Genomic DNA, 25,143 nt, shown 5'->3' with positions numbered 1-25,143 from the left:
GTTAAGGAAAGCAACATCACAATATCTAAATAGTTGAAAAAGTATCTTGGATATTCTTTTTGTCAGAAAAAAAAGCAAACTTGTTCTGTGTTGCCAAAGGGTAAGAACCAAATCCAGGGAAGTAGTCTCAGTAAGACAATTTCAGCTCAAAAGTGAGGAAAACCTTCTAGTGAATAGAGTTGTCAACCACTGGATGAGGTCCCTGAGAGACACAGAGTTCCCCATCACTAGAGGCATGCAAGCAGAATCTGAATGAACATCTGTCATGGAGGAACGACAGGCATTTTCTTCCTCTAAGGCATGCTGAATTAACAGTGGCATTACTTCCTACTCTATAACTGTGGAGAGAAATGACATAAGATGGGGGTTACGTTCCTAATGCCAAACAATGGGGTTTACAGTATAATAAGTATCACTTAACACTAAACAAGTGATAGTAAATGTCTCTAAATTACAGAATATGGACTCTGCTAACAGTTAGCAATCCTTAGGAGGGAAAAATACATGACTATAAAACTGTAGGACATGTTTGCAAAATGGGTGTCTGCTTCTCCACAGAAGTAGAGCAGGGAGGCTGAGTCTAAGGAACCAGGGGTTGCCAGTGGACCTCTTTGTGGCCTTAGCCTGCTCAGCAACTCTGTAGCTTTCTTGGACCAGGTTATACCTACGGTCCCAGGTTAAGAGGGGAAGAGTTTCAGCACTGAGGTTGAGGACAGCACCAACACAGAAAGACAGTGAACCACCCAGAAGCTACCAGCTCACTCAGCCCCAGAAGGGGGCGCTCTAACCTCTCTCGTCTGCCCACTTCCTTCTCAGGCTAGATGCACAGTGGGTAGAACCAGCTACAAAATTAGTGTACTGAGGAGGGTGAGACAACAGTGCAGCGAGGAAGGGAGGAGAGTGGAGAGACACCCTGGGCCTCTGCCTGACTTTCATACAAATCTCCATAAACAGTGCCAGGCTTGCTCTGTATTAGTTCACAGGCCCAGAGGTCAGTCAGTTTATCTTCAGAAGCTGTGGCAGACAAGCCAGAGGCCACCCCGATTCTTTGTGCTGAGGTCCAGAGCAGAGGCTGAGTCACCTGCCTCTGGTGATATTTGCTTTACAGCATCAGCAATAGCAGGGAGCTTTCCGCTGGGAGCTTTCCCCATTGCCCCTGAATGGGGTGGGGAAGGTACAGGATGAGTTTGTGTCCTTTAACTGTAATTCAGTGACACACTGGAGACCTGCCTAAGAGGACCCAACTCCTCATTTTTCTAAGTAGTAAGTGCAGTGCCAAGTTTGGAAGTCTGGAGTGATTAACATTTGTGGAGCATCAGTTCATACACCCACCAGATATTTATTGAACATTTACTGTGTGCCAAGCATTGTGCCAGATGCTTTTGCATAGATTGCCTCATTGGATACTCCCAGCAGCCCCTAGAGGTAAGTATCACTTTCTCGTTTCCCAGGTGAGAAAATTAAGAACCCCTAAAAGTAAAATAGTTTCTTTAAAATTCATATAGCTACTGAGAACCTGGATTCAATCCCAGTTCTCTTCCTACTACTCTGCACAGGACCTTCTCCATTAGTTTCCAGGTAAAATCAGATCAAAACAGGAAAACAGGTGAAAGCAGATTAACAAGTAAATCATGGCCTCACTGAGAGGTAGGAGGGGATGGGAGAGAGGAATGGAGCATGGAAGTTTCCAGGCTGGGTGTATGTGTGAGGATTTCAGGAAATTTTTAGCACCTACTGCTTAACCCTGCCTTCTTCCCATCTCTCCTTCCCACACACCTGTGTGAGTCCCTGCTGGGCACTCCAACAGGGTAGGGTGTCATTTGTCACTTGACATGCAGAAGCTTCTAGGTCTTCCAGAATTCCTGGAAGCTCAGCAAGGTACAAGGCCCTTCCAGGCACCCTCTGGGTTACTGACCCCAGGCAGATAATCTAGTTCAAGTTTTGTATCACCCTTTTCCTCTGGAGTGTGTAAGCTGAGCCCACTGTGTCCTCAATCATTGTCCAGAAATTTCCTCTGAGTCCTACCTCCTGAGCCATTTAAGGGCATTGAGATTAGAGATTCTTTCCCTCATGGCTCAGCTCAGCCAATGGGGCACCAGGGTAGACAGAACAGGGGAGGTATTATAACATAATATGGACAGCCTTGGTTGAAAAAGTCAGATAGACTGAAATGTGAATCCTAGTTCTTCCGTTATCTAGCTGAATGGCTTTGGGCAAATAATTTAACCTCTTTAAGTTCCAGGATCCACATTTGTAAAACAGAAATTGTAATACCTACATCCCAGTTATTGGGAGGATTAAATATAATAACACCTATGTACAACACAGCACCTCTAGTTAATATTGTGAAAGTGAAAGTGAAGTTGCTCAGTCGTGTCTGACTCTTTGTGACCCCATGGACTGTAGCCTCCCAGGCTACTTCGTCCATGGGATTTTCCAGGCAAGAGTGCTGTAGTGGGTTGTCATTTCCTTCTCCAGAGGATCTTCCCGACCCAGGGATTGAACCTGGGTCTCCCGCATTGTAGGCAGACGCTTTACCATCTGAGCCACCAGGGAAGTTAATATTGTAGGAGGTAGTTAATTTATTAGGAGGGTAGATCTCATGTTCAGTTCAGTTCAGTTGTTCAGTCATGTCCGACTCTGCGACTCCATATACTGCAGCACACCAGGCTTCCCTGTCCATCACCAACTCGCAGAGCTTGCACAAACTCACGTCCATCGAGTCTGTGATGCCATCCAGCCATCTCATTCTCTGCCGTCCCCTTCTCCTCCTGCCCTCAATCTTTCCCAGCATCAGGGTCTTTTCTAATGAGTCAGCTCTTCGCATCAGGTGGCCAAAGTATTGGAGCTTCAGCATCAGTCCTTCCAAAGAATATTCAGGATTTCCTTTGGGATTGACTGGTTTGATCGCCTTGCAGTCCAAAGGACTCTTAAGAGTCTTCTCCAACACCACAGTTCAAAAGCATCAATTCTTCAGCACTCATCTTTCTTTATGGTCCAACTCTCACATCCATGCATGACCACTGGAAAAACCATAGCTTTGATTAGATGGACCTTTATCAGCAAGTAACGTCTCTACTTTTTAATATGCTGTCTAGGTTGGTCATAGCTTTTCTTCCAAGGAGCAAGCGTCTTTTAATTTCATGGCTGCAGTCACCACCTGCAGTGATTTTGGAGACCAAAGAAATAAAATTTCTCACTGTTTCCATTGTTTCCCCATCTATTTGCCATGAAGTAATAGGACCAGATGCCATGATATCCAGTTTTTGAATGTTGCATTTTAAGCCAGTTTTTTCAGTCTCCTCTTTCACTTTCACCAGAGGCTCTTTTGTTCCTCTTCACTTTCTGCCATAAGGGTGATCTCATGTTAAGTCTTCTTATAACAACAACAACAAAACAAACAAAAGACCCAAAAAGAGGCACATGAAATGTTTGGAGGTGATGGATATGTTTGTTACCTTGACTGTGATGATGGGCTCACAAGTTTCTGACCTATTCCAAACTTGTCAAATGGTAAACATTAAATATATATAGGTCTTTGTATATCAATTATACTTCAATAAACCTGTCTTCAAAATACAGTAACACCTATAAAATACTTGGCATAAAGTAGAACTCTCTCCCCAACCCACCACCTTTAACTTGCTAGGATCAGAAACCCTTTGCTTGAAGCCAAAGCTTTTCTTACTTCCAAATGAGGTACAGACAGAAGTACAAACCCTCCCTGAAGACAGGAATGAGAAAAGTACCTGGAAGAAAAACAGCCACACTGAGGGATCAGTGTATTTGTAAGTTTGGGCTCAGAACAAGTAGGAAAACAGGGCTGGACGCAATGTTCTCCCGACTAACTTGAGGCAGAACCGACAAGACTAAAAGGCAAGGGGTGGGGGGGCGGGGGGTATAGGTTCTGTAAGATACCATGTTTTATTAAAATAACTAACAAATCTTAGCAGGATTTATAAGAACCTCTTTCTATGCTATTTTTGATTGGTGTACAGTGTCCCTGTTAGCTCAGTTGGTAAAGAATCCACCTGCAACACAGGAGACCCTGGTTCGATTCCTGGGTTGGGAAGATCCCCTGGAGAAGGGATAGGCTACCCACTCCAGTATACTTGGTCTTCCCTTGTGGCTCAGCTGCTAAACAATCCGCCTGCAATGTGGGAGACCTGAGTTCAGTCCCTGGGTTGGGAAGATCCCCTGGAGAAGGAAAAGGCTACCAGCTCCAGTATTCTGTCCTGGAGAATTCCGTCGACTACAGTCCATGGGGTTGCAAAGAGTTGGACAGGACTGAACAACTTTCACTCTCACTTTCTTTCACAGTGTCTCCAGGGTGTTCCCTGTGAAGTTATCATACCAATACGCTCTGCCAGCTAAAACTCAGGAGTTCCCTGAAGCACACTCACCTCTATTAACTCTACCTGCTCTCATCAAACTCAGCGTGCATGCTGGACAGGGCTTATTTTTCCCCATTTTGTAGAAAGAAGAAACTGGTATTCGTGTAATTAAGGCCTTTGCCCATAGTCCACAGCTCATAAGTAATTCGTACAGGAATTGGGTACACACTCAGCTCAGCCATGTCCCACTGCCTCTCTGCTCAACCCCAAACCTCAGCACTAAGCCTGACCAATTCATGAAGTCATTTCTATGACACTTGTTTTAATTCTTTCATGTTTAAAATTCACTTTCCTCCTAAGACCTCAAGTTTATTTTGGGCCCGCATCTCAGTCTTGAAGCCAGATCTGCTTCTCACCTCGGCACCAGCTGTCTTGGTTAGTGTCCTATTTTCCTGCCTGGAAACTTTGCCATTGTCTTAACTCCCGTCCCTTCTTCCCTGTACAAAGCCAATCAGTCATCAAGGCTCATTGCTTCTGCCTCCATGATGCATCTGCCTTCCAGCAGTATGATGGAGTGACTTAGGAGTCAGATAGTCCTGAATTTTTCCTGTCAACCTCACTCCTTGCTATTTTTGCCTTGTGAATCATTTAAAGCAGAGTTTACTTACCTTGTCTTTAATATGGGAAATAATACTTATTGGCAGGATTGTCATCCATTTTCCTTCCTTTCCCTTTTCCATACTTTTCCTCCTCTTTACTCCCACCACCGTATCCTGCCTGGGTTGCTGGAACAGTCCCTCGTTGACCTCCCCACCTTCTGATACTCTCTTGCTAATCAATTCTCGCTCTGTCAAAGTAAGCATCTACAATCTCTATGAAACATAACCCCATGTTTATGGCAACTCTTTCCAAACAATTATCCAAGCCAAGAGCTTGGATATCATCCCACTTCTGTGTCTTTCTCACCTCCCTGCTGGTCAGGTGCCGCATCCTGCTGATTCTGCCTGCTTGGTGCCTCTCATATCTGTCTAGCTGCACCAGGTCTTTGCTGCAGCATGCAGGATCTTTAGTTGCAGCACGTGGGATCTAGTTCTCCAACCAGGAATCAAACCTGGGCCCCCTGCATTGGGAGTGTGGAGTATCAGACCACCAGGGAAGTTCCTCCACTCTTCTTAACTAAAGTAAATCCTTCCCATCATTCAAGACTTATCCCACCTCCATGACATCTTCCCCAATCACAAAACTGTAATGAATTGCTTCCTCTTCTTGTGTCTCCCAGCTCTTTGTTGATTTATCTATTTATCAATTACTTCACTGAGATAATAGTCACCTCCTTCATTATCATCTAATTTCTGAGAACAGAGACTAGGTTTTATTCATCTCCATTCCTCTCATATCACATAACACAGCTACAGACATGCCAGAGGCACTCAGTTAATATAGCAGAATGAAAGAATGAATAAATCTTGAATTCAAAATCTCATTCTGAACTTATTTTAATAACTGGATCCTAATTACAGATCTGTCTTCCCAAAGTACTGACCTCTCTGAGACATTCCACTGCTCAGATTTCATCCGTGGCTCCCCTTACCTACAGAACTAAATTCCAGCTCCGTGTGAAAGGCAAAGTCCTGGATGGTCTCCAAGGCCCCACTCTCAAAATCTGTCTCAATGGACGAGATGGATTTACTTCATCTCCAGTCTTTTCTTGAAGACCAAATTTATTTCTAGAGCCCAAGGCAATTTGATCACTTTTCCTGTAACAATAAAAACAACTATTATTGCTGCTGCTGTGGCTACTGCTACGAGGGCTGCTGCTGCTACCACTACTTCTGCTACTGCTATTGCTGCTGCTGCTGCTGCTGCTGTTCTGCCCTGGCCAAGTGCCTACTCAGCTCCAGGGTCCTGCGCTCCGGGTTGCTTTGTCTTATATGATCTCCTATAATCCTCACAACAGCCCTATGAAGCAGATGTTGTTCCCTGAGAAAGAAAGAGAAGCTTGGAGAGTCTAAGTAACCTGTCTGAAGTCACCCGGCTCCTAAGTGGAAGAGCCCGGCTGTCACCAGGTTCCAGTGCTGTGTTCCTTCCACTTTCCCCTCTGTCTTTACATGTTCAGTCCTGAGACTGACAAAATGATACATATTTAATGTTGGTTATAAAAAGCCTCTGCCCCAGGGAACTCGCTACTTCATCTTTGTTCCTGTGCACGACCTCATTTTGCCTCATTCCCCTGAGCCTGGCTCTAGGCATTTTCTCTGCAGCCGGATGTTGGTGCCCACACATCCTCCACGCCTGAGTCTCTGCCTTTGAAATGACTGCTGAGAAATGACTGTCTTACAGGCAGAGCCGGTGCTCCCCTCAGAGTTCTAACAGGCAGAGTTCATGCTACCCTCAGAGTTCTAAGGACAAGAGAGAGATTTTGCCAGGAGATCAGGATAGAGCAATGCAGCAGCTGCTGCTGCTGCTGCTAAGTCACTTCAGTCGTGTCCAACTCTGTGCGACCCCATAGACAGCAGCCCACCAGGCTCCTCTGTCCCTGGGATTCTCCAAGCAAGAACACTGGAGTGGGTTGCCATTTCCTTCTCCAATGCATGAAAGTGAAAAGTGAAAGTGAAGTCGCAGAGGCGGGCTCTATTAACCCACCCCTCGCCCTATGCTTGCATTAAAAAGCAGATTTCCTCTTCCTTCACCCCAAACCACTTCCTGCCCCCAGGATTCAAATCATAAAGGGAGAAGGATTATAAACTGTAGCCACTGGGATGGAGAGTTCTGCTTCCAGCTCTGATACTGCCTGGATGGGTGACATTTTTTTTTAAAGCCTCTTTCCCTGTCTGGAGTTATCCCAGAGCTTCATCTGATTTCTGGTTCTTACTCCTTGAAATAGGTACATAATCCCCGACCGACCCACTCTCAAGAGTATTGTGAGGATCCAGAGATAGAATGATTGGGAAAGTATCAGATCAGATCAGATCAGTCGCTCCCCTACCTGGTCCATTCCTTGCCTTTGACATAGATTGTCCTGTCATTAATTTATCCAACAAAACTTATTAAACATCTGTGTTTGCGAAGCACTTCTCATTCCTTTCTGCTGACTTGATTTTTACCTGTCTTTCAAGACCCCTCCTTGAGGAAGTCTTCCCTCACCTCCCAGCCCTCAGGGGTAACTCATCTACTGAGCTTCTTGAGAACCATTGTCTGAACCTTTCACTTGGCCCTTGTCAGTGGCTTTGGCATTTCATTTCTGTGTATCAGCTTTATCCTCCCCACTCTATTTTTCTTTGTTCTTGGGGTGAGATGATTAGAGATGGAAAAACTGACTCACTCATTGCTCAGGTCCCAGGACAAGGCCCAGCAGAGAGTAAATACTCACTGAGAATAGGCAGGTATCGCTGCTGCTGCTACTGCTGTTGTTGCTGATGAGGATGACAGTGATGAGCATGGAGATGAGATGCCTGCTCTGAACAGAATGTTTCTGTGAAGCTAATGCCGCTCTGTTTCTCCATCTATCCCTCCCTCTAGAAGTTCATAAATAAGGGTAGCCCCTTAAACTTCTGGGAAAAGTAGAGCAAACTTGGCTTACAGGTCCATATATAAAGGTGTCGAACTTTAAACCTAAGAGTATTCATGACAGGGAGAAAAAGAAAGGAGAGGGATGGGGAGAGGCTGAGAGAGATGGAAAAAAAGTGACTGTGATAGATGTAAAATGTGTGTGTACTGGTATACTTGCATTGTGTGTGAGACTTTTATGAGTAATCTCTATATCTGGGTGTGAAAATGCATGTTTGTGTAGTTGTAAATGTGTGTGTGTGTGTGCATTACTGAGTATTCAGTTACAGATCATTGTCAATTCTACGCACATTTTTCTGTCACCTCCCAGTCTGAGGCCTGGATTAAGTTTCTGTTTAAAATTCTATCTAATCTCTTGACATTTCATCCATATTAATGGGTCACCCCCTTTGCCCAGCCTCCCTGAGACTGTGCCCAAAGGATGTCAGGGTCACCTCTCCTCCTTCCTATTCCCAGGGAAGGCTCATAGGGATTCCAGCCAGATCAGCCTCTTGGGGTAGGAAGCGCGCCAAGAACCCCTCTCCCTCACGCGGTCAGCAGATGGCCTGGCGTTGACAGCTCTTTCCTGTATGTTGGTCTTCTTGTGCTCCCGCATGGTTTTCTCTTTCTCCTTCTTCAGGCCAGCCTCGACCTAAGGTAGGAAACACAGCTGTGGCATGGTGTTGGGAATGGAGAGACTGCTCTCCTTAACACCCCAATACCCCTTCAAGCTGCTCCTGGAGAAATGAGTGGTTCAGAGCCATGATTCCAGAGTGTTCTCTTCTGTTCAATTTCAGAGGCACTTGCTCAGGGCCTGCTGTAAACCAGGCTGAGTCCTGGGCCGTGTTTGGAAGCGGAGAGTGCTGTGAATAAACGCAGAGCAGAGCAGCTGCATGGGCCCTGAGACTTCGGCTTTGCTGGGGATTTTCAAATGTTAAGCCTTGTTCCTTGTGCATGCCTGAATTCATTCTTTAGCATGTTTAGAATCCATTCATTCATTCATTCATCCTCAAGGAGGACATGTGGTTATTAGAAAAAGTGCCAAGTCAGAAGCCTGGATTTAAGCCTGATTCAGCTGCTGTCATCTTCCCTCTGAACCTCAATCTCCCCTGCAGATCGGAATTAAGAATGAGTGTTCTGTTTACTCCATGAGATTACTTAAGGAACTTCAGGGGAAATGGACCCAGTGGGGAAAAGGAACCAACATTCTCCACATGCATCCATTCTACAGCCACACAAGGGGAGGGGGTGAAAGCAAGGGATAGGGACCTCAAAATGATCCATTAGAAAGAGCCTGAACTGGAAGCAAAAATATTCAGAATCAAATCCCAGTCTACTAGCAATGTTAGAAAAGGCAGTCTCCCTCTCCCAACCTCAGCCCACACATCTATAAAATGAGCCTGTTGTAGTGATCATTAAAGGCTTCTATAATTCTGCCAGCTGGGGAGTTCTAGGACCCCTCCAACCCAACTGCCCACCCTTGAAAGAGGATCTCATGCCAGCCTTGAAGATCATGCCAGGTTTCTAGAGCAATGCTTGGGCAAGATGTATGGGTAGTAAAGACCCACACTTGGCTCAGCAACACTGGTGGTGATGCGGGCCTCCCAAAGATTCTTTCTGTCCCTCAGACCTGGTGCTGAACCAGAGGCCTCCGGAGAGATGAGACCAGCGGGCGACACAGCGAACCTTGCCTACAGAAGGTGCAGTGCTGCGGACCTAATTAACATCACTGTGTAATAGATACCGTGGAGCATGTTTGAGCTGCCAGAGAGAATAAATAAAGCAATGTTTTATCTTAAGTGTTGGTTAATGGTGAGTAACAAATGGACTTGTGCTTTATTTCCTGTACTTCACTGCACAGCCCTGCTAGGGCCACCATAGACCCTGAGGAAGCACACCCAGATTTCAAGAGCATGCATTATAAATTGCTTGCCAAGCAACTGGAGAAGTGGGACCCTTATTGGATGCTGTAATAGACTCATGAAGAGAGGGGCACACAGGACAATGGACTCTGGTATCTGACTGACCCAGCTGAGATCTAGCTCTGTCACTGTATGACCTTGAGCCACCTCTATGAACCAGAGGTTCCTCACTTATAAAATGGGATTAATTAGTGCCTAAGCCACAAGGAGTTTGTGAAAATTAAGTGACACGATATAAATAAAGTCCCTAGCAAATGGAAGTGTTCCTTCGAGGGTAACTATTATTATTAGTTACATCCACATTACTCTTAGGCTCAATATTTCCAAGATAATGAGTCAAGCCAACAGGGTGGAACACACATAGGAAGCTATGGACTTTCATCACAAATGGATACTGAGGTGACAGGGTCTTCTTTCATCAAAGCAGGTGGTCGTCCATCCACCTCCTTCCTTCATCAAAGAAGGGGTCATTCATCCACCTCCAGCACCCTTCTCTCCTCTCATTATAATACCATCAGTCTTCCTTCCTTCTTTCCTTTCTTTCTCTCTCTCCCTCTTTCTTTTGTCTTCCCTCCATTCCTCCTTTCCTTCTTTCCTTCCTTCCTTCCATTCATAATGCCTGCCATGGTATCTTAGTTTGGGTTTTTTCAAAAGCAGGGACTGGAACAAGAAACTCAGAGCAAGCAGCTTAATCTCCAAGTGATACCTGGAAGCAGAGATAAGGGAGAGGCAAAAGTGACACAGGACAGGGAGAAAACCCAGTAAATGGTGTGTTAATGAGCTAATTATCACTGAGGGGAAAGGTCAATCCCTCCAGAAACTTTCTTGGAACCGGCGCAAAAACTCTCCCCAGAGTTGTCTCCCCAGAAGACAGGGAGACAGCTGAGGGTTGCCTCCTTGGGTATAAATTCCCCTTCACTTGCTGTCTTGCTCTGCAAGGCTGATTCCCGACATAGCCCCAGTCCAGTTCCAAATGCCTGAAACTGTCCACCATAGCTGTGCTGAAATCAGAGGAGTTGAGGAGATGCAAGGCAGGCAGCGCAAGCACATGCTAGACCTGGGCACAGGAGGCTCAAGTGAGGCATGAGTGCCTTGTCTTTGCTATCCCATGACTGTCAAGTTTGGGGGGGACAGTGCCTGAGTCAACTCTTTATTCCAAGAATCTAGCAAGTGATCACATAGCATTGCATATCCAGTGGTTATATGCTGAGTGAAAGGCTGGAAAGATGGATGGAAGACTGTCTTTCTACTTCTTAAGAATAATTTCTACCTACAATGTGGGAAGTAAATGGAGGGTGGGGGAAGTTGGATGTAGATAGAGTTTGATGTATAGGGATGATCAACATGGGGCATGGACAGGTAGATCAAGGAGTCCTCAGAAGAAATGAATCTAGAGCTGGGTCAAGCTGCATCAAATGTGCTATTGATGCTGGGCCTGTTGACGAAGTTGCCTCAACTTGATACTCCAGCTTGGAATTCACACCACTAATGGTAGCCAGAAGAGTGACTGAAATAAAATTATGAAGGATCATCTCAGGGCAGGATCAAAGGAGGGAGAGACTTGGCAGGCGGAGGGGCAGTAACCTGAAGCTTGGGCTCAAAGGACCTCAGCTTCAGACACTCCTTAAGCCTTTGCACAGCCCTGCTCTTGCTTGTCGACTCTGATATTGCATGAAAACTGAATTTTCTTTTAATAATTAATGCATTTGAGGAAAAAGGAAAATAAAAACAATATGTTTACTATACATTTTGAAGGTATCTTTATTATTTTTTTTTTCATCTATTTATTTATTTTTGGCTGTGCTGGATCTTCGTAGCTGCATGGGCTTTTCTCTAGTTGTGCCGAGCACTAGCAGGGGCTACTTTATAGTTGCTGTGCTCAGGCTTCTCATTGAAGTAGCTTCTCCTGTTTCAGAGCACAGACTTCTGGACACTTGGGCTTCAGTGGTTGCGGCTCTCAGATTCTAGAGTCCAGGCTCAATAGTTGTAGCACAAGGGCCCAGCTGCTCCACTGCACGTGGGATCTTCCCAGATCAGGGATCAAACCCGTGTCTCCTGCATTTGCAGGTGGATTCTTCACCACTGAGCCACCAGGGAAACCCTTTGTATCTTATAGTTGAAATCTTAATCAATTTCTATAAGTAATGTTTCCTTTTTCATGATTAAAAACATCATACATTTGACGTTTTAAAAATAGGAAAAGACATAAAGAAAATAACTTACCACCATCAAAAGATAACTCCATGTATTTTAACTATATTTAACAGCTTTTCATAATTTTATATTAATAGTTTCAGACCTCTCCCCCCACTGAGCTCCCCTGCTAGATGTGTAATATGTAGTTTTCATGTACAGTTCTCTGTGTCATCAGATATTCATCGAAAATAATTTTCACTGATTATGTGATATTCTATCATCCTGCTGTTTTTCAGTCACTAAGTCATGTCTGAGCCTTTGTGACCCCATGGGCTGCAGCACTCCAGGCCTCCCTGTCCCTCACTATCTCCTGGAGCTTGCCCAAGTTCGTGTCCATTCTATCATACAGATAAACCTAATATATTTACCCATTCCTTCTTGTTAGACATTTAGGTTATTTCCCCTTTTTTTTTTAATGTTAAAATTTTGCTGTTAGAAACAGAAACATACAAAACCCTTCATTTGCAATGTGTCCTTTAAACTTTGCTACAGACCTTTGAGGTGAGTACTATATAGATTCCTTCTTTTACAGATTAGGAAACTGAGGATCTGAGCAGAGTTAAATGATTTTTCAAAGGTCACTTAGTTCAGGTTATCCCCAAACAGACCCTGGGGTAAGGACTCAAGTACAAGGGATTTATGTAAGAAGGAGGTCTCAAGAAAAAACAATAAGGAAATGGAAAAATGAGATGATGAGAGTAGGCAGCCAACGAAATGTTCATTAGCAAGCCAGCTGCCACTGCAGATAACCAGAACCTACCTCCGCTGGGGAAACTTGGGGAGATAGTGTACTCACATCTCAGGATTATCACACTCCTGGGATGAGAGAGATGGGTATTTTTCACAAACTCCAGTCAGCCTTGGTTAAGGCTGTTCCCAATGAGCCTAAATTCCCTGTCATTTCTAGATGGCTGCGGCTGGGCCAAAGCAGTCTCTAGTGGCCATATAAATACAGCTGCTGGCAGTCAGAAGCTGGGCAGTGTTCCAAATGATGAGGGCAAAGGGGTAAGAGTGAGTGCTGGCCAGGGCCACTACAGTCAGTCACATCGCTAGCTTCGGAGCTGGGATTTGAACACAGATGTACCTGAATCCAGAGCCCATGCTTTTAATGACCTGACTTTGCAGATTCACAGAAACTCCCTGTGACCTTGGGCAAGTCACTTCATCTCTCTGAGATCCAGGATCTGATGAGGATAATAATGCTGTCTGCCACGTCTGACTCAGGGCACTGTCAGGAGATGATGGCATGGATATGTCAGCATTTTGCTTATCAGCAAGGCCAAGGTTGGTTCAACATTACTGATCATTCCCATTAGGGGGGTAGGAATCACTTCAGGCAGACATTCAGTGCTCTCCTGATGATAGCTAATTAAAGGAAATTAATAGAAGATGGGCTGGTTCCTTGAGTTTATTAGCTGAGTAGTTTTCTAGATTCATTACATAGAATGCAATGTACACACAGCTTATTGAAATACAGTGTAAGTCCTTAATGAACTCTGGAGCATTCCATTTTTCTGGTAAGAGGGAGATGAATACACAATTGCTTATCTCTGTGCACTGACAATCTCCAGGTCTGAATTCTCCCAGGAGGAAGTTTAATTGCTCTGTAAGCTTCAAATTCAAGGGCTCCTCAATGCTAAGCTCCTGATGAGCTGCATTAAAGTAAAAATGACAAAGATGCCAGTTGACACATTTATTAAATATGTCGATCCTAAAGGGGCCGATGTGGGCTGCTCATACCAAGGAGGTTATCAATAGGAAGTCAATATTTCTGCATCCCTTCCCCACAACTGAAGTTCACATTTCAGGGTAAGGTCAAGACACACTGGAGATTGAACCCTGGTCTTGCTGACTTCAAAATCCTTGTTTATCCTCTAAAATCTGGCCTCCACTATATTCTCTCCTGTCGAAGACATTTACCACTTCACCAATTACTGCAAAGCAAATGTGAATTCGTTGTACAGAACTATGCCTATGTGACAGTTATCTTCACCAAGACTCCTACACCCGGGCCCCACCCCAGTCCAGGTCTGCGGAAGCATTTGGCCAGATTGTTTCGGTAATGTGGAACATGAGTTAACATTTCAAATCTTTGGGTTTGAAAAACTACCATGTTGACTGACTTCTAGGCACTATGGCTGTAATTCAAGTAACTTTCATCAGGTGAGTAATGGTGCCAGTGCTTCCAACATCTACTACCACTAATGCCAGGAGATTCACATGCGTTCTCAATGCTCCCAATAACCCTGAGAGGAAAGTATACAGTCCCCACTTTGTAGATGAGGAGTTGGAGGCACGAAGAGTAACATAACCAGGGCCACATCACTAGTGAGCGGTGGAGGGAGGAGTCACACACACTTAAGTCCGGCTTCAAAGCCCAAGCACTTTGACACCATGATACCACCTCCAACCATCTAGGTGTTCCCCAGCCTCAAAATGCGGCTTTCAAACCCTTGAATTTTGTAACTCCAGATCCTCATCTCTAGCCTAACACCATCCCAAAATCTGTACTTGAAAACTTCGCCACAAAAACACTCCAGGCCAGGATGGTTTTGCTGATGAATTCTATCAAACATTAAGGGAAGAAATAATACCAATTCTCTACCAACTCTTCCAGAAAACAGAAGGGGAGGCAATAGTTCCCACTGTATAAATTCAATTTATTTAATAGGTATAGAACTATCTGAGGGGGATACCTGTAAGCAGCAACTAAGGGAGAGGATAGCTAGTTTAATGTAACAACCCTAAATCCAAAAGAATATGGCACGTTTGAGAAACAGGATCAAGGCCAATAACCTGGAGCATAGAAGGCAAGGAGGCAGGTGGGGAGGATGTGCTGTGGGTCCACATCATGTGGGGTCATGGCTGCCAAGCTAAGATGTGCAAGTTTCAACTGACCCATTTTTAAGGTTTTTTGACCTAAGCCTGATGTGAAACAAAAGAAGGGTTCTTATTTGATCTTGATTGATGTTTATAAGGGTGTCTATCTTAAAATAAGCCATTAAGTTACTCTTTGTTTTGTGTGATTTTCTATATTTACATTTTATTTTATGATAAAAAGGCTTTTTTTTTTCTTTTTAAATTAACAATTATTGGATCACCGTTGATTTACAATGTTCTGTTAGTTTCTGCTGCACAGCAAAGTGAATCAGTTATACATATATCCCTTCTTTTGGATTCTTTGCCCATATATGTCACTACATAGTATTGAGGAGAGTTCCCCGTGCTATACTGCTAAGTCACTTCAGTCGTGTCCGACTCTCTGCGACTCCACAGACAGCAGCCCACAAGGCTCCCCCGTCCCTGGGATTCTCCAGTCAAGAACACTGGAGTGGCTTGCCATTTCCTTCTCCAGTGTGTGAAAGTGAAAAGTGAAAATGAAGTCGCTCAGTCGTGTCCGACTCTTAGCGATACACACTACTATATATAAAATAGATAATTAATAAGGAGCACTACACAGTAGATCCTTATTATCTATTTTATATATAGTAGTGTGTATATGCCAATCCCAGTCCCCCAATTTATCCCCCACTCCTTTCCCCCTTGGTAACCATAAGTTTTGTTTTCTATATATGTGACTCTATTTCTATTTTGTAAATAAGTTAATTTGTTTTCATTTTAGATTCCACATATAAGCAATATTACATAGTATTTGTCTTTATCTGACTTCACTCAGTATGACAACCTCTAGGTCAATCCATGTCTCTGGGAATGGCATTATTTTGTTCTTTATTATGGCTCAGTAATATTTCATTGTATAAATGTATCACATCTTCTTTATTCATTCATCCATTGATGGACATTTAGGTTGCTTTCATGTCCTGACTGTTGTAAATAGTGCTGCAATGAACATTGGGGTACATAAGAATCCATTAACCTATTCTTTGCTTCTTGTGATTTTATAAATCTGCGTTTTATTTTCTGATAAAAAGGTTTTTTAAGCCACTGTGAAGAAAGTGATTTGAGTGGGAGAAGATACTTATACACACATAACGAACAAAGGAGTATATCCCAAACACAATACAGGAGTCCTGAAAATGCATTGCAAAATGACAATCACCTGTGTCAGGAAACAGCTGGAAAAATATTGCAAATTTGTGGAAAGCCTTATAATTAGACAATTTACAAAGTTGAGAGTGGCGTGTAGGGATGTCACAAGAGAAGTCCTCCAAGTCTAAAAGGACAAGGAGAAGTAATGGTCCCTAGAACTCAGAAACAGAAAGAACTATTGGAGAGAGCTGCCTGCCAGGAGCTGTGATAGTGGATCAAGGAATAGAGTCAGCCCCTAGTGACTCAGCAGAGAGATTGTTGTTGTTTAGTTGTTAAGCTGTGTCTGACTCTTTTGCAACCCCATGGACTATAGACCACCAAGCTCCTCTGTCTGTGGAATTTCCCAGGCAAGACTGCTGGAATGAGTTGCCATTTCAGTTGCTTCTCCAAGGGATCTTCCCAACCCAGGGCTCTAATCCATGTCTCCTGCATTGGCAGGCAGATCCTTTACCACTGAGCCACCAGGGAAGCCCAAGCAGAGAGAGAATTGAAGAACAAAACACCCAACCCTTTCTCTTCCTTTTTTTTCTCCCTGTCTCCTTTCATCCCTCCTTTCCTCTTCTCTCCCTCCAATGCTCCTCAATGGTCCACTGCTGAAGTCAGAGGATCAGTTTGCCCAGGGCTGTAACTCATCAGGATCAGCCCCCAAGGACATAGAGCAGAGTGAAGAAGTTGTGAGTGGATCTGAAGGGGCAAGTGAAAGATGTCCAGCATCTCAGCCCCGTAGACAAATGGCCAAAAGACTCAAATGTGTGTTAGTCACTCAGTCGTGTCTGACTCTTTGCAACCCCATAGACTGTAGCACTAGGTTCCTCTGTCCATGGAATTTTCCAGGCAAGAATACTGGAGAGGGTTCCCATTCCCTTCTCCAGGGTATCTTCCCCATCCAGGGACTGAACCTGGGTCTCTTGCATTACAGGCAGATTCTTTACTGTTCTGAGCCACCAGGGAAGCCCTTAAACAGCAATTCATAAAAAGGAATCCATATGGCCAAAACACATACAAAAATTCCATTTTTGTGAATTTCCATTGAGTCATGGAAACGCCAATTAAGACCATATGAGATGACTCTAAACACACACATCAGATTGGCAAAATTTAAAAGTCAGATGGTATCTAGTGCTGGCAAGGATTTGGGGTAATGGGAACACTCTTCCACTCTTAAGGATGTCAGTTGGAGGTCTGAAAACCAATTTGGCATGACCCAATACAGTCGAGGATCCTCTTACACTGTGACCTAGCAATTGCACCCCTGGGTATCATGCCCTAGAGAAACTAACGCCCAAGTGCTCCAGGAGGCATGCACAAGCAAGCTCATAGCAGCACTGTTTGCAATAGCCTCAAATTGGAAACATCCCACCTGGGGGCTTCCCTGGTGGCTTGGCTGGTAAAGAATCTGCCTGCCAATACAGGAGACATGGATTTGAGCCCTGGGTTGGGAAGATTCCTTGGAGAAGGGAACGGCTACCCACTCCAGTATTCTGGCCTAGAGAATTCCATGGATTGCATAGTCCATGGAATTGCAAAGAGTCGGACACAACTGAGTGACTTCCACTTTCACCTGTAGAATGGATACCTACAGTATGGCAGATTCATACAATGAAATGCTATTCAAAAATCATAATAGTGTCACTCACAAAGTATGGATGAATCTTAATATCAAGACAAAAAAGTACATAGTGTGTGATCATATTTACATAAAGCCACAAAACAGAGAAAACTAAATTAAATCATTTAGGCATATACACTTAGGTGGTAAAAGTATAAAACAAAGCAAGAAAGTAATTTCACAAAAGTCAGGATAGTGGTTACCTCTAAAGAGAGAAGAATTTTGGAAGGAAGGATCACAAGGGTAGGAGGTATTGAAGGCTAATCCTGAGAGGCTGGAAGTGTTCTATTTCTTTATCAGGAAGTGTTACATTTTATATCAAAAAATGAGATTTAAAAAGGGTAGTCACTAAAAGATTTCTGGAAAACTCTGTGGGCATGGGCAAAGCTCCATGACGGTGAACTTTAGGATGACCCCATTTTGTACCCTTCTTTTACTTGAAGCAGATGTTCAGTAAATATTTGTTAAATGATTGAATGTTTTCAGCTTTGTCTTGCTTGGATAAGAACCACCTGTGCTTCCTTCCCCAGACCTTGGTATGTAGAAGTCTGGAATAGTTCTTAGGTTTACCAGACCTGAAGGGCTCTAGATTTGCAGATAGAGTTAAGAGTCCAGTCTGCTGGTAAATGGGTCTCTGAGCTAGCTAGGGAACTGTAGTAAAATAAATCTTGTTATGCTTCGTACCCTTATCCCTGATGCTAAAGAATATTTCTGCTTGCTTCTGCTCATGTGTTAAGGTTGATCATTTGATTGCAAAATACTAAACCTTCTTTATAGCAAGTATTGTCATACCCACTCAGTTGATGAGGATGGTAGACATGATTTGGTTTTTTCCACCCATTTTACTTGTCTTCAGCTGTGTAGCAGCCAGGCTAATTAATAAATGAGATTTATCTTTTACTTTCGAATGCAGGGGTGGGCTCTGATTAATCTCAAATAGGGTCAGCAAACTTTTTTTCTGAGAGAGCCAGTTAGTAAATATTGTAGATTTTGCAGGCCATAAGATCTCTGTCCCAGTTACTCAATTCTGCCAATGCAGTATGGAAGTAACTATAGACAATCCATACACAGATGAACATGGCTGTGTTCCAAAACAACTTTATTTGCAAAAGCACATGGTAGGCGGATTTGGTCTCTGGCCCATAGTTTTCTGACCCCTAGACCATAACAGCTTTCATCAACCAGGTCCCTCTTTTAACTTCCCAACACAGGAAATGATTTGAATGACTGTGCTCTCAGTTCTCCAGAAGATGGCAAAGACCCAGAGCAGGGGTTCTCAAAGGGTGTTCCTCAGTCAGTCCTGTACCACTGGCATCATCTGAGAACCTGATGGAAAGGTAAAGTCTTAGGACTCACTCCTGAATCAAATATTGGGGGGGGGGGGGGGCGGGCTCAGCAGTCTTACTCTGCATTTTTTTTTTCTATTTTTTAATTGAAAATTTAAAAAATAATTTTAATTGAAAATTAAACATTTTACAATGTTGTGTTGGTTTCTGCCATACATAAAGAAGATGAGGTACCTATATACAATGGAATATTACTTGGCCATAAAAAAGAACATATTTGAATTTGGTTCTAGTGAGCCTGTTATACATAGTGAAGTAAGTCAGAGAAAAATAAATACAGTTTGCATTTGTAAAATGTCTTCCATGTGATTCTAGTGCATATTCAAACTTGCTCTAGAGTCATCAAGAAAAAGTCTTCTTATTGCCACAGTGTAAATTCAGAAGTGTAGCTAAGCAGTAAATGGAATTTCCCTAATCACAGGGATTGGTTTAAGAGTGATCCAATGTGGGAAAAATTTTCCAAATATCTAGCAAGCAGCAGAGCAAGGGCACCAACCAATCAGAATAGGTACAGACATGATGCCACAGCGGGGTTCTGAAGGCCCCCTCTTACACCCGGCACTGATCCTTTTCTTGCTAAATCAAGGAGTCCACTGAAGGGCTGGGGGTCGGGGAGGAGGAGCTGGAGAGACCACGGAAGGGAGAGACCATTGATGGGGAAGCAGCTATCGGGGAAAGCAGCTATTTACCAACTATAGGGAAGTGTTTCACCATTTAACAACGGGCACAGTTGTACCAGTGCATACCAGCTGCAAAGCTGTTCTCGTTCAACTGGCACAAGACTCAGTATTTTTGTCCAGTCATTGTAGAAACAACAGCCTGCCTCCTGCTGCATGTGGTAAGAATGTGGTCTGTGAAGACACCAACCTACAGAAGAAGTGAACACAAGGAGTACACAGATGAAAGTATCAGAGAAACGAAGTTGCATCCCTAAAGGAGCCACTCCAAACTCACCCTACGTCTAGATGTTCCATTTACTTGATCCAGCTTTAGGTGAATTCTCCAGCTTTTCCATCTGAAATCACAAGAAAAAATGAGGCCACAGAGAGGTATCAGAAGGAAAACATGTTTCTGAGGGCCTGACTGAACTGCTCTCCTTTCTCCCTGAAGATCTGGGCAACGCAGACCCTCCCTTCATCACCAGAATGTCTGGTGGGGAACAGCACAGGCATCCTGCACCCCAGCTGCGTGTCAGGCCGGCTGCAATGCTTGTTTATTAGTGAAATGCATCTGATCAGAGAGGCCAGTCTGACAAGTTCATTACATATCAATTTAATTAGCTGATTTACATTTAATTTACATTTCAATTAATGTCTTTAGCAACAAAACGCAGCCTTAATAGGGTAATTGCCTGTTAGGCAATATGTAAAAGAATAAATAGTCGCATTCTGAGGAAGAATTCCTATTTTCAATTTTTTATTACCATAAATAACTGAAATAATTATTGCTCTTAAGGGCCATGTCCTGATTTCCTTCTGGGCCTAATTATAAAGACTTAGTACCTCATTAAGCAAAATGGTTTTGGAGCCACAGAAAAACATTACTCGAATCGTGACTCATTAGTTTCGACAAAAGAGGGGGAGACTGTGATAGTAGAATACATTTGGGGGACTGGGGATTTGTCCTCTCTGGGCCACGGCATCCAGATGGCAGGTGTCCCTGTCATGTATGCCTGTTGGGGTACTGGTCTGCGGGAATGCTCAAAGGGCCTCTTTTAAGTATTTCTGGAGGAGGCACTCACTACCTCTTGAGGCAGACATTACAGAGGTCTAGATTTTAAAAGTTCTCTCTTAAGTTAAAATCTGCCTTCTCCTTTATTCATTTATGGTAGGTGTCTGCTACGATGTTTTGCCAGGGGTATAATTATTATATAACCATAATTGTATATTAAGAGAAACTGAGAGCACAGAATAGGCAGGAACAGAAATGGGCTGAGTACTATTGGAGGGATAGCAAATAGCCTGAGAAATGGGGAGAATGAGACTCTGTATTCTGAGTTCTAGAGGAAAAACTGCCATACCGCCAGGGGGAAGGGATACAGGTTTGGGTCTGAAGAGTCAGACACCAGAGCCACAGTGCAAATGGTGCTGGCTTGTTCCTTGAAATGTAAATGGACATTTCATCTGAAAGAGCAAGTACTAAAAATTGAAAACTTCAGGGGCCAGAGTATGCAATTCCTTTCGGCGACTGCTAGTCTTCCTCGGAGGACCAGGGCAATCGCTCCTACGGACTCCGCAGCTCGCCTGCCGCTCTTGTTATATTCCACTGGACTGTCTTCAACAGCGCTACCACGTGGTAGCAAGATGAACAGCAGGACCGGAATACCCGGCCTCGTTCGGTCTCCCTTTGGCTGTGAAAACATAACAAACCCCAGTTTGAAGCTGACTCCTAGACGAATAAAAGGAAGACTCAGGAAAGAGATACTGAACTCTCAGGAAATAAGTCCTCTAAAGAAAGAAAGAAAGTGAAGTCGCTCAGTCGTGTCCGAAACTTTGCGACCCCATGGACAGTAGCCTGCACCAGGCTCCTCCGTCCATGGGATTTTCTAGGCATGAGTACTGGAGTCGGCTGCCATTGCCTTCTCCAAGGAATCTTCCCGACCCAGGGATCGAACCCAGGTCTCCCTCATTGAGAGACAGACACTTCCCCGTCTGAGCCACCTGGGAGGTCATCTGAGGAGAGAGGGAAAGGATAATTTATTTAACTTCTTTAAAATGACCATATTTGCACCCTAATATTTTGGAAGCATTCATTCCTGTTATGGGGCTACTGATCCTAGCTTTCCCCTCTCCCTCACTCAGGACTAGTTTATCCATCTCAGCCCTGCAGAAACTAAATGATAGAATTTAGTTCTATCTCATTCCACCTGCACGCAACTCCTGAATCACATGCTGCTGCTACTGCTGCTGCTAAGTCGCTTCAGTCATGTCCAAGTCTGTGCGACCCCATAGACCGCAGCCCACCAGGCTCCCCCGTCCCTGGGATTCTCCAGGCAAGAACGATGGAGTGGGTTGCCGTTTCCTTCTCCAGTGCATGAAAGTGAAAAGAGAAAGTGAAGTCGCTCAGTCGTGTCCAACTCTTCGCGACCCCATGGACTGCAGCCTACCAGGCTCTTCCGTCCATGGGATTTTCCAGGGAAGAGTCCTGGAGTGGGGTGCCGTTGCCTTCTCCGTCTGAATCACATAATCAAGCTAAATATCTCCAAGGCGTCTTAATACACCCCGCCTCCCCCCACCCCCCGAGCTGTTGTTTAGGTTACAATTTTCAGATACATTGATGACTTAGTTATGCTTGCCTGGAAGTTTTTGGATTTGTTGATAGCCTTTTTTTTTTTTAATTGTTTTTTAAATTGTAGGATAATTGCTAAAAAAAATAAATAAATAAATTGTAGGATAATTGCTTTACAGAATTTTGTTGTTTTCTGCCAAATACCTGTTGATAACCTTTTTAAGGGTTAGTCCCTTAGTTGTGTCCGACTCTTGCGATCCTAGGGACTGTAGCCCGCCAGGCTCCTCCGTCCACGGGATTCTCCAGGCAAGAATATTAGAGTGGGTCGCCATGCCCTTCTCCAGGGGATCTTCCCGACTCAGGGTTCCGAACCTGGGTCTCCTGCATTGCAGGCAGATCATTTACCATCTGAGCCACCAGAGAAGCTTCCCTGGTGGCTCAGTTTTTTTAAAGCAGATGCCAAAATCTAAAGGCAAATTCCAGAATCTGTCACCACAGTGTGGGAGAGGCTATCAGAATGGCATCAACTCATCCCCACCAGCAGGGGGCGTCTAGAGCTAATCTTGTTCTTCCTTGTGTTTACATGATAAGCTTACTCAAATCAAGAGGCTTCTCTGATGGCTCCAGTGGCAAAGGATCCACCCTCATCGTGGAAGTAACAGGAAATGCAGGTTCCATCCCTGGGTCGGGAAGATCTCTTGGAGGAGGGAGTGGTGGTATTCTTGGCTGGGTCCCAAAGAGCTCGACATGATGGAGCTACTAACACTGTAGAGCAGTGAATCAGTGCTACCAGACCCAACACTTGTTTTTTATAATAGGTATTTGTAACATTTTCTTATCTATGTGAAATTCACAGAAAATAGAACTTGAATACGTATACAACTTTAAAAAATAGAAATATTATTCTAATTGTACTATAAATGAAGTCACTCCGTCGTGTCCGACGCTTTGCAACCCCATGGACTGTAGCCTACCACACTCCTCAGTCCATGGGATTTTCCAGCCAAGAGTACTGGAGCGGGTTGCCATTTCTTTCTCCAATTGTACTATAAAGCAGAAACAAAAAAGGAGTAACATTTAATAGAATAAGATGTATTGCCATATACAAGTATTCTGGCACAACTACAAAAAAAGATATAATAAAGGAGCACATGCTTTATATAATTACCTGACCTACAAATGCAAACTGACTCTGGCAGGTATATTGACTTGGTGATTGAAATATTGCCATTAATTGAAAATGATGTATTTTTCTAAACTTTTGGACAACTCTCGGTAGAGTTCTAAATAAAATATAGTTTTCTCTTGATTTAAAAGGAAGTTTCATTACTCCTGGAAAAACTGCTCTGTATTTAAATCATGCAAAAAAGGCCGTAATTTTATATGTGAAATGAAGTTAGGATATAAACTCTAGATATTTATAAATAGCTTTTTCACATCTAAGAATGTGTGGAGACATAGGATTTGGGGATGCTGGACAATCCTTTAGTATATCAGACTACCTGACACTTCTGAATATTTCCTAGTAAGTGCCAGAGCACCCCCCCCCAATTATTGTGACAGCCATTTTAAAAATGTGACCCCCCATATTTCTGAAACATATACAGGGTGATAGCATCTTCATGAAGAAACACTCACCTAGAGCAATGCAGACTGATACCTCAGTTTTCCTTCCTTCTGACCCCAATTCCCCTTGAACTAAGATTTTTTTGTCCTGAATCCCCAGCCTTATTCTTACCAGTGCCTGGTGGCTTAGGGATGTAGGACTGATCCAGTCCTTATATTCCTAGCTGCTCCTTCCTGAATAGACTACTCATGAATCTCATCCAGATTATCATCCTACTCCAAAGATCATACAAACTCCCTTTCCTCAGTTATGGCCTTTATGGATCATGAGAGGGTCCTGTTTGTCTGCCTTGGGAACTGTAGCCTCCATGTAGCTTCAGCTCCTATTACCCGGTATGTACCACGTCTGCGCTCATCGGCCAGATTTCCAACTGCCAACAACTCTGAGTCTCTGCTTTTTCCAGAGACTGAGCCAACTCTGCCCTCATGGCAGGCCAGAAAGGCTGGAATTAACACTTTCAACTGATGATGGGAAAGGATAGATAAAGAACTCAGATTCTTCACCCCTAGGACAGCGTAACTCTAAGTTGTAGACTCTGCACTGGCTCTGAGTAGGATTAAACCCTGCTTGCTCACGATGGGAACCTGCCTGAAAACGTACCCTTTATTGGTCTCTTCCCTTCTCTGGTTGGTTTCCTGGGATCATCACCTCAATAAACTACTTAAATAATTGTCTGACAATTCTGGGGGAATCCAAGCTGAGGCAGGAACTCTGGGAAGGCAAAGCTTCCAGGAATCCTGTTTACATAAGGACTCCTAGGTCTCCCAGGGAGAAACAGTGGTTGAAACTTGAACCTGAAAGCCAAGCCCAGATTCCTGGCGCTTGAATCCTTAAGTAAACTGCATCTCATAGGATGCCCTCCAGCAGCATGCTCAGGCTCAAGGAACTCATCCTAAAGTAGGAGACCAATGACTCCTGCCTTGGAGTGTTTGCAGTCCGTGGGCTGGTAGGAAGAAATGGTGTTTGTACTTGATACTGAATACTACCATTTAACTGTCTTTCACCTGGGCTCTGGTTAACATGACCCACACTGATGAAGAATGGATATGAAAATCAGAAAGGGCATTAACGCTCAGTACACTTTTAAAATAGCTGTTTTCAGTAGATTGCTGGACCCTTTGAAGTCTGACTGAGGGGGTTTTCACTGACTGGAGAGACTCCCCTTTCAAGGACCGCGATTACAGGGAAAGTGGGGAAGCGAGGGTACAAATGAAGAGACAGCTCTAGGGTGACAGTAGTGGCCGCAGAGGTTCAGGTCTCCATTCTTTATCAGGGTGGTAGTAGC

At 43.9% G+C, this 25,143-nt stretch overlaps 1 protein-coding gene and 1 long non-coding RNA gene across 7 annotated transcripts in view; one reads left to right on the top strand and one right to left on the bottom strand.

The window, feature by feature from the left end:
* Positions 1–9,679, top strand: part of LOC147375312 (BEN domain-containing protein 5) — a 1,469,512-nt gene extending 1,459,833 nt beyond the window's left edge. For all 6 annotated transcript variants that reach the window (XM_086387400.1, XM_086387368.1, XM_086387358.1 and 3 more), the window contains one exon: positions 9,509–9,679. In XM_086387400.1, the coding sequence (XP_086243526.1) occupies positions 9,509–9,617 (109 nt within the window). In that variant the 3' untranslated portion in view covers positions 9,618–9,679. The remainder of the gene's footprint in view (positions 1–9,508) is intronic.
* Positions 9,680–18,739: 9,060 nt separating this feature from the next.
* LOC147375311 (uncharacterized) lies at positions 18,740–21,675 on the bottom strand. The gene is made up of 3 exons (XR_015158799.1): positions 19,958–21,675; positions 19,750–19,870; positions 18,740–18,983 (listed from the first exon to the last, which is right to left on the bottom strand). It is a non-coding gene; the product is annotated as an uncharacterized LOC147375311 (long non-coding RNA).
* Between the last annotated feature and the right edge of the window lie 3,468 nt (positions 21,676–25,143).

Source organism: Bos grunniens, chromosome 3 (genome assembly GCF_055505025.1).
Source record: "Bos grunniens cultivar Pamir isolate PY7600 chromosome 3, Bosgru_T2T1.0, whole genome shotgun sequence".
Taxonomy (NCBI): domain Eukaryota; kingdom Metazoa; phylum Chordata; class Mammalia; order Artiodactyla; family Bovidae; genus Bos; species Bos grunniens.
Note: the sequence above shows the minus strand (reverse complement) of the source record. Positions and strands in the feature narration are given on the sequence as shown.